The sequence below is a fragment of the Nematolebias whitei genome, chromosome 4 (assembly GCF_014905685.2).
Source record: "Nematolebias whitei isolate Nwh7 chromosome 4, NemWhi1, whole genome shotgun sequence".
In the NCBI taxonomy this organism is placed as follows: domain Eukaryota; kingdom Metazoa; phylum Chordata; class Actinopteri; order Cyprinodontiformes; family Rivulidae; genus Nematolebias; species Nematolebias whitei.
Genome location: NC_056501.1, coordinates 52,901,047 through 52,911,336, shown reverse-complemented (window position 1 = coordinate 52,911,336; position 10,290 = coordinate 52,901,047). Strand labels below are relative to the sequence as shown.

The 10,290-nt window shown below is 44.8% G+C and overlaps 1 protein-coding gene across 1 annotated transcript in view; it reads right to left on the bottom strand.

The window, feature by feature from the left end:
• The window catches only part of LOC119408322, a 33,759-nt gene extending 24,567 nt beyond the window's left edge, over positions 1–9,192 (bottom strand). Inside the window, exon 1 of the mRNA XM_037675120.1 lies at positions 8,896–9,192. Coding sequence (XP_037531048.1) covers positions 8,896–9,043 — 148 coding nt within the window. The 5' untranslated portion in view covers positions 9,044–9,192. The remainder of the gene's footprint in view (positions 1–8,895) is intronic.
• Between the last annotated feature and the right edge of the window lie 1,098 nt (positions 9,193–10,290).

Genomic DNA, 10,290 nt, shown 5'->3' with positions numbered 1-10,290 from the left:
ACAGATCAGCAGCAACATGATATGGTTTTTCACAGTGATTATTCTAGTTAGAGATTCATGAGTCTAACAGCCTCAGGGTAGAAGCTGTTCCTCAGTCTAGTGGTTCTACACTTAATGCTCCTTAACCTCCTTCCTGAGGGGAGTGGGGCAAAAAGTGTGTGTGCTGGGTGGGTGGGGTCCTTCATGATGCAGGTGGCCCTCTTCCTGCATCTGGAGGTGTAGATGTCTGTGATGGTGGGGAGGCTGACTCCAACATCTTCTGTGCAGCCTTCACCACTCTCTGCAAAGCTTTTCTTTCTGCAGCTGTGCAGCCTCCATGCCACACGTTGATGCTGGAGCACAGGATGCTCTCCACTGCACACCTGTAGAAGGAGGTGAGGACTGAGCTTCCCAGACCAGCTCGCCTCAGCCGTCTGAGGAAGTAGAGTCTCTGATGAGCTTTCTTCATCAGGCTGGTGGTGTTGTTGCTCCAGCTGAGGTTGTCATTCATGTGTACACCCAAGTACTTGTAGCTGGAGACCACTTCCACCGCAGATCCTCTTATGTTCAGGGGGGTGTAGATGTTTTTGTTCCTTCTGAAGTCCACAATCATCTCCTTTGTCTTCTTCACATTGATGTGAAGGTTATTCTTTCTGCACCAGCTCTCCAGGTGTTCCACCTCTTGCCTGTAGCTGGACTCATCATTGTTTGTGATGCATCCCACCACCGCTGTATCATCTGCAAACTTTACAATGTGACAGCCTGGATGGGTAGCTGCACAATCATATGTGAGCAGAGTAAACAGAAGGGGGCTCAACACACATCCCTGAGGAGAGCCAGTGCTGAGGGTTATGGTGGAGGAGGAGAGGTTGTGGATCCTCACTAACTGTGGTCTGTTTGTTAAAAAGTCTAGTACCCAGTTGCAAATGGAGGGGCTTAGTCCTAGTGTGGATAGTTTGTCCATCAGGGTTTGGGGGATCATGGTGTTGAAGGCGGATGTGAAGTCCACAAAGAGCATACGGACGTAAGAGTTTTTCTGCTCCAGGTGGTTGAATGCAGTGTGGACCACAGAGGAGATTGCATCCTCTGTTGATCGGTTCTCACGGTATGCGTACTAATGAGGGTCCTCGTTGATGTTGATGGTTGTTTTGATGTGAGTCATGACTAGTTTTTCGAAGCATTTAGCGACTATCGGGGTGAGGGCCACTGGCCGATAGTCATTCAGACCAGTCACTGTAGAGCTTTTTGGGACTGGGATGATGGTGGCAGTCTTCAGGCAGGTGGGAACTGTCTCCAGGGTAAGTGAGGTGTTAAAGATGTCTGCCAGCACCTCACAGAGCTGATCAGCACATTCCTTCAACACTTTTCCGGGGATGTTGTCTGGGCCAGTTGCTTTGTGCGGATTAATCCTCCTGAAGGTACTCCTTACTTCTGCTGAGGTCACGCTGAGATGCTCTTCATCCGGTGGCGAGGTGAGTCTGGTGCTGGGTGGTCTGTTCGGGTCTTCAAAGCGTGCATAGAACTTGTTGAGGGCATCAGGCAGAGATGGGTCTTTGGGACATTGTTCGCTCCTTCCTTTATAATCTGTTATGCACTTAATGCCCCTCCACATGCTCCGAGGGTCTTGTGAGATGAATTGACCCTCGATCCTCTTTGCATATGCGGCCTTGGCCCTCTTAATACCAGCAACCAGCTCTTTTCATGTCCTACTCAGCTCCTCTGAGTTTCCAGACCTGAAGGCAGTGTTCCTGGCTTCCAGCAGGGTACGCACCTCTGCATTCAGCCAAGGTTTTCTGTTTGGGTAGCTTTTAACATTTCTGATAGTGGAGACTGTGTCAGTACATGTACTAATGTAACCCAGTACTGAGGATGTGTATTGGTCAAGATCAAGCGAACCTCCATTTTCAGCAGCTTCTCTGAAAACCTGCCAGTCTGTTCGATCAAAACAATCTCTCGGTATGGGTCCACTGTCCTGGCTCCAACATTTAACTTTCTTTTGTACCGATCTGGAGCGTCTCAGCGGGGGCATGTAAGCAGGAGCCAGGAAGATTGAGATGTGGTCTGACAGTCCTAGGTGGGGGCGGGGTTCGGCTTTGTATGCATTTTTTACGTTCGTGTAAACACGGTCCAGCGTGCGGTCTCCACGGTCCAGCGTGCGGTCTCCACGTGTCGGAATCGTCACATGCTGATTAAAGCTTGGGAGACAGTCCTTTAGATTCACGTGGTTAAAGTCTCCGGCTACCACGTAAAGAGCCTCGGGGTGTTTGCTCTGCAGCGAGCTGATGATATCATGAAGCTCCTGTAGTGATTCATTAGCATTAACGTCCGGAGGAATGTAAACAACTGTGATAAAAGTCACTGTGAACTCTCGGGGTAGATAATGTGGCCGACATTTCACTGTTATTTGCTCCAAAGCCTTCGAGCATGAGCTATTTACAACAGTACAGTTCGTGGACCAACTCTTACTCACGTAAATGCACACTCCGCCCCCCCGTGATTTCCCCGTTAGCTCGCTGCAGCGGTCCGCTCGAAATAAAAGTCTTTCATCCAGCTGGAAGACTGAGTCCGGCGTTTCACTTGTAATCCACGTTTCCGTGAGGCAAAGCACTGCACACTTCTTCATCTCTTCTGAGGCGCCCGCTCTCAGACGAAGTAAATCCACCTTGTTGTCCAACGAGCGGACATTCGACAGAAAGAGAGACGGCATGGGGAGTTTACCGGCTTTAGCGTTAGCTCATAGCCTCACCATAACCCCCGCCCGGCATCCTCTTCTCTTAAGCCGGGAGCAGCGCTTCCTCTTCTGCCTGCTGGAACGCCTCTGCTGCAGCTTCCAGGTAGATGACTTTAAGATCTGCATTCTGCCGAGCGTAGCTTTGAGTTTGTTGCTGATTTCTGCTATATTTCGTGGCAAATCCGCTCCTATTCTCATCACTATTGGACGCAGTGTGAGACCCCGTCATTTCTTTACAGTTTAAGAGTACTTGATGACGTTCGAACTGTTCGTCAATCCACTGTGCAGTAAAACTTAACATGGACATTAAACTTACATCAGAAGTCCAGATGTCTGTTGTAAAGCTGAGTGTATTTGTATTAGCTTTTAGCAGGCTGCGGGTGTCTCTCGAAACTTGGCTGAACAACTCCGGTAATGCAACATCAGAAAAATATTTCCGACTCGGCATATTATATCGTGGGCACACGTGCTGCATCAAGCTTCTAAAACCTTTGTCCTCAACGACTGAAAATGGCTGGTTGTCTAATGCCATGAACTCCATCACTTTCCTCGTGGTAGCTTTGCTCTTTTCGTTGCTCATAAAAGCTAACAGCGACCCACCGACTGCCTCTTTGTTAGCGCTAGCTTTAGCATTAGCCTTAGCATGGTTGCTCTCTTCAAACATTGCATACTTGGCGGCGTGGTGATTTCTTAAATGGCGAACGAGGTTTGTTGTATTAAAGGTTTTGGTGGTGGCTCCACCACGACTTACTTCGGCTTTACACGAATTGCAAATTGCGATCTTTGGCTCATTTTCTTTTACAGCGTAGAACTTCCAAACCGACGACATGGCTGCTCCGAGTGACCTGTGTGTGAGCTCTCACAGTGGAGCAAAAGGGGACAGCAGCCGATTTTCAGACCTTTCCGGAGGCAGATAAGATCGGTGGATAAAATCGGCTTCTCATTTAAAGATCGGCCGATCGCCTATCTCCCCAAATTAAGGAAATTGGGGCCGATCGATCGGCCGGCCGATTTATCGGTGCACCCCTAATACATACATATATATACAAACACACACACACAATCAATTCATCAGACACAATCCTCTGAATAAAGTAATCTGACCCAGACCACACCATGAAGTCACAGTACTCCTGCTCTGTCATAAACACCTGAGTTTGTACCTGGTGCACCTGTGTGACCTCTGCTGAGTTCATAGGACCCGTTTGTGTTGTCAGTGCAGAAATGTTTCTTAACTGAGGCACCGAGGTCTCCAGCATCTTTGGCACAATGTGGACATTTTATTTTCCAAACACCATCACCACAGCAGGTGCAGGAGAGCAGAGCATCCGGAGAAGCTCCGAGGTCTGGGCCGCTGCAGTTGATGTGTAGTCTGGAGGCACAAGCTCTCAGGTCCTGATGCTGCGGTCCAGCGATGGCTTCATATGTCTGGCTGGCTGTTTTCACATCCCCATCTGACAAACAAGAAAAATTTAATTGTTATAATCTCCTCTAAACATCGTTATCCTTAGTTTTTATCTGTAATATTCAAGTTTTGAATGTTTGTGTCATGACATACTTGCTTTAAAGTGCAGTGGCCACACATTACTGCCCCATCCTTCTCCAAGGACACCCGCGGCTGTAGAGGATCTTCAGACAGGGACTGACTGATTAACCTGAAATGATTCACATTACATGTTAACACAGGTCTGTTTAGTTAGTGCTGACGATCGTATGTTTCACTACTGTGGACATCTGCTGGTGTTTACTGACTGTAAGAACAGTCACATGTTAGATACCCGGCGATATTGTCTACAGTGATGAGAAGCTACACGAAGCTACACACCAATTATGTCAGTTTGGGGTTTTTTGGCCGGTGTTCTGTCCATTCAGCATACATGTGATGGTATCATTTTTTTTTTTTTTTCCATTTAGCCTTTATTTATCCAGGTTAGTCTCATTGAGCCACGAGAACTCATTTTCAAGAGAGACCTGTTTAGGGAGCACATTTAAGGGTTAAGGGCCTTGCTCATGGGCCCAGAGTGGGGCGAATGAGGGTGGGGGCAAGTGTGGGTGTTTCACCTACCCCACCCACAATTTTGATGTTGTCGGGGCCGGGGCGTGAACCGGCGATCTTCGGATCACAAGCCCACCTCTCTAACCTCTGCGCCACCACTCCCCCATACATTTAGTTAATACGCATGCGCGCACATGCACATTTTACAATAAGCCTGTGACGTTCAGAGGAGCCGTATGATCATCCTACACTGTAAGATACAACAGAAAGTAAGTTAGTAAATTGTTTTGGTGCAAAGTACACATGGTATTATTGTGTATTTACACAATTTACAGTGTGCAATGCATTTCCTGAACCGTAAGTAAATCGTTTTGGTGATGCTTTGCGTGTAATATGTGCTCGACTTCAGGTGGAGCGAAAACTGTTTGTTTATGTGCGAACTGTGCAAGTGAAGTTAGTCCGAGCTTTGTGAATTTAAACATTATAAGGATAATATAATCAATCTGCTGCCTTAACTGTTAACTCAGGGTGTCAAACAGCTGTTAAACTGCTAAGTAAGGGCGAACTGAGGCATTGGGGTGTAATAAAGCTGTTAAAAACAAAGTATATGATGATCTGACAGGTTAACTGCTAACTCAGAGTGTAATACAGCTGTTATTCAGGGCGGATTGAGACGTCAGGGTATCATACAGCGGTTAATAACAAAATATGATGATTTGACAGGTTAACTGCTACGTGATAGTGTGATATGGCTAATTAAAAAGAAGTGTATGGTGCTCTCACTGCGGATAGATGTAGCCGTCAGTTTGCGCTACGAGTATGGCGATCAGTGCTACGCGTATGGCGGTCTGACGATGTATGCTAGCTGAACAGAACACGGCAGTAGTCGCGGGTTTTTTGTTTTTTTTTGCCGGCTGGTCGGTCTGTCACTCATTCCTACTGTATCTAACATTCGACTGGGATGTTTGTAATGACATAAAATTCATGTCCCGGCGATATATAACGGTATGAGAAGCTACACGAAGCTACATGCTAACTACGGCCAGCTAGCTTCTCTCGAAGAAAACAGACTTTCACCATTTATGCAGTTTTCAACTCAAAAAAACGTAACAGTAAATATCGCTTTTTACTTACTTCCACAGATAAATTTTAGCTTGAGGAGATGACGCCCTGCCCGGCTCCGACGCTGCGGTGGAGAGGACCCAGGTAGACCGGCGGAACTCCATCTAGCTCGCTCTGAATTTTGTCGTCGGCCAGCAAGCACAAAAAAAAAAACGCCAGCACTTCAGCATTAGACCACGGTGTTGTCATTATTGTTTTTAAATCTTTAAAATAAGTCCAGCCGCTACTCCGGTCTGAGAAATTGCAAATGTCGGACCGGTGTTTTGAAAAGTTTCTGAAAGATCCAGTGACTCCTCCCCTGACCAATCAGTGACCGACAGTGTGCTGACGTCACATCTGGACCCAACAAGAACCAGACCTGGGACCCCAGAGAAGTAGGTCTCAAAAATTGTGCGGGTTCCACCACTGAAGGCACCGTGGAGACACTACGCAATCGGCCCGAACTAGTTACATAGGAGCACCAAAAGGCCCTGTGGATAAGGGGCTATAGATAGACCAGTTTCCATATTTTATAGAGGCATGTTGATCCAGATTAGTTATCCAAACATCAAATGTCAACAGTAACAGAAGAATGTAATGTATTGTAGCTATTGTTCAGATAAGCTGTGGTTGTTTAAGTCTGGTGGGGACATTGAAATGTTTAGGTGGGGGAGGATGTAGCCCTGCTGAAATTTATCACCTCCTGCCTGTAGCTGGACTCATCATTGTTTGTGATGCATCCCACCTCCGCTGTATCATCTGCAAACTTTATATTATGACAGCCTGGTTGAGTAGTTGCACAATCATATGTGAGCAGAGTGAACAGGAGGGGACTCAACACACATCCCTGAGGAGAGCCAGTGCTGAGGGTTATGGTGGAGGAGGAGAAGTTGTGGATCCTCACTGACTGTGGTCTGTTTGTTAAAAAGTCCAGGACCCAGTTACAAATGGATGGGCTTAGTCCTAGTGTGAGTAGTTTGTCCATCAGGGTTTGGGGGATCATGGTGTTGAAAGCAGACATGAAGTCCACAAAGAGCATACGGACGTAAGAGTCTTTCTGCTCCAGGTGAGTGAGAGCAGTGTGGACCACAGAGGAGATGGCGTCCTCTGTTGATCGGTTCTCGCGTTATGCATACTGGTGAGGGTCCTCGTTAAGTGCATGGGGAGGGCTAAATGTTTGTGCCATTACATTAAAAAACAAATTCTGTTTTGGTTGTTGAATAATGTGAAAATAGTTACAATCAATTCATAAAGAATGAAAAATAAAGTAACCAAAATAATAATGATACTTAAACTGGCTTTGGGACAAAGGAAGTTTCCTTTAACTTCACATTTTCGAGTTCAACCTTTTAAATCAGTCACTGCAGATGAGTTACTGACATTTTCTGTAAGATTTCTGCAACTGGAGCAGGTATTTCTGTTTACTGGTTAACTTCCAGCTGTCTCAGATTTTAACAGTCAATCCTACTCCATGTTTCAGCTCCTTTCATAGATCAGCTCTCATAGAAGAGCACTAATAAAAAGCAAATTTTGTTTTTAGCTTTTGTTTTGGGCCATTATCTTGTTACATCTCCATCCATCCATTATCTTTTACCAGCTTCTTCCATTTTGGATCACGGGGGTCGCCGGTGCCCATGTCCAGCAATCACTGTGCTAGGGGCGGGGGACACCCTGGACAGGTCGCAAGTCCATCACTGGGTCGTTATAGGACTCATGATCTTTAATTGAGACCAGAAGTTTTTGACAAATGGGAGCAGGTTTCGCTTTAGATGCTTCATATTTCATTGTACCCAGACAAGTGGTTAATTTGAGCTGGACCCTGTCGGAACAAAATCCGGGAACTCTCTCATCTTGACCGTTTGGATCTGGCAACTCAAATCTCCGCCCCTAAAAGGCCAAAGTCATTGCGCATTCTTATTTTGATTATTTATTAAAATACAACGAGAGGAGATGTTGCCCAGTCTGTGGAGTAGATGTTGAGGAGGATGCTTGAGAGAAGTGCAGCGCTACGTCTGTAGCATGTTAGCTTAGCAGTAAGTGTGACGCTGTGAGACGCTGCAGGTGGAAGAGACTCTGTGTGTTCAGGTGCATTCAAGTTGAAATGTCTTTAAAACCCACAGCTGAAATTATACCAACTTGGTGAGAAATATGCTTTAAATGGAATTAATGGAACTCTGGGTGAAATGCTGCTGTTTTTGTACATTACTGTACACTTATTTACACACACACATCATTGTGTCCCCCCCACGTTACGGATGCTTCCGACGCCCTTGAATGTAACGCTGTTTCTTAGAAACCTTCAGTTTTTAAAAGACCTGACGTAACTTACCTAAAGAGCCAACAAATACAGCTAGCTAATCCATGTTTGCCCTCTACAAACGCCCGTTCTCCAGAAACGCCTGCGTTTGGTCTGCAGAGAACCCCTTCTGAGAGAGCTGCCCTCTAGGGCAACCGTGGAGCAGATGGTGGGGGTTGAGGGCCCAGCGTGGGGCAAATGAGGGTGGAGGCAGGTGTGGGTGCTGCACCTTTCCCACCAATTCTAGTTTGTGTTTGAAATATGGTGTCATTAATGGTATCAAACTTTATAGACAAAATAGAACATGAACAACAAACACTTTGTAGCTTTAATTAAAAATAAAGTTTCTGAAATTAACATCTTTCCCAGAAGGAAAACAAAAGCATGATTCTTCAGCTCTGGTTAGAAAATATCATCAATGTATCGGTTTCATTCATCATCTGATTATTAATCACACTGAACAATAAAGCGTGCTCATCTTATCTTCAAGTCCAAGCCGATTACTTATTTTAAGTCAAACTAACTTTAGCACGGTTTATTTTAAGTGAAGGAGGTCAGCCCTTGAGATGACCTCCCACCTGACACGATTGGAGCTCCACATTTACAGCAGTTTTAGTTGAACACGTCCACAGGATCCACAGGATCCAGTTGATCCCTGGGGTCGGCTGGTTGTTGCCGCCATCTTTATAGTCTGATTTATAGCAGCAGCTTTCTCTCCGAATGTTGGAAACGCTAACCCACAAAATACAGTTGACGTTGAGCGAAGGGCAACATGAATAATAAGACACAGACCTATTATCTGCAGCTGATGGTCGGGATTAAAAACAGCACGACGCAGGACGTTCCTCCGTCTGCGGTTCTTCTCCCCGGAACGACACAGTTCCTGTTTAAAATCGTTCGCCGCTGCATCCGGTCGCTGTGTTACTTGCTGCCTCCACATCTCGTTAGCTTTCGGTGAACAGCATGTTCTTCAAAGAGGTAAAACTACGTTACAGCTGAAACTTTGCTCCTGGACCCTTGTCTTTGTCTTCCTTCTATCCACGGAGCAAACGAGCATGAGCAGTGGGTCGTGTGCCACCGAACTACAGAAACACTGGAATGGCCGCCTCTACCCTGGTACAAACGAGAATTTGTGCCGCCATATTGAGAAGACCTTGATGCTGGAGAGCCATTTCGTTAAAAAATTAAATAAATACATAGTGTTATTTAAAAATTATTAATAAATATTCCATTAAATAAATAAATGTTCCCATGAAATAAAACATTTAAATAGAAAATGTTTAGTTTTTTTCCTAGATTTATTTTTTATTTCAAGATTTATTTTTATTTAGTTTTCTACATTTGTCTTGGAATCTAGCTGTTTTTTGTTTTGTTACCTTTTCCTTTTAGCCATCCTATTTGTTAAAAAAAAAAAACTGTAGTATGCTTTTTTATAACTGTTTATTGTTGTTGCTGTTGTCCATTGTTGTCATCTTTCTTTGTTAAACCAGGTCTCTCTTGTAAATGAGTCCTCGAGGCTCAATGGGATTTACCTGTAGAAATAAAGGTTGATTGATTGATTTAATTCAAGATTTGTTTATTTATTTATTTAATAATGGAGTTTCATTTTGTGACATTTTTATTTTGTAAAGCTACTTTACATATATCAGGGGCTTTTATTTTTTAACCCCGTTTTTAATTTTAAGTGATTTTTATTTCCAGTAGGTATCTCTGCTGACATATCTGGAGGGCCATATCTGATTGGACGATAAAACACAAGGCATTACTGGAGGGTCACATCTGATTGGACGATAAGAAAAAGGAATTATTGGCAGATTGTGTTGACCACAAACATATTATTGTTGCTTCTAGTTCTTTATTTGACACAGTTACTAACAGAAAATCAGCCACTTCACTTAATAACCAAACTTCTACAAATCAAATCCCTCCTACAAGTCAATCCTCAGTTAATCACAGCTTCTCTTTTTCTCCATTCTCAGTCAGTGAGGTCAATAAACTGTTAAAAGATCTTGATCCTAAAAAATCTGCAGGTCCTGATGAACTTCCACCTTATTTCTTAAGGCTGGCTGCTCATATCATCACAGTCCCTGTGACCCACATCTTCAATCTCTCCATAAGACAAAACTCCATCCAGACACTTGAAAACAGCCTTTGTTCTTCCTTTGCTGAAGGGAGGTGACCCCACCT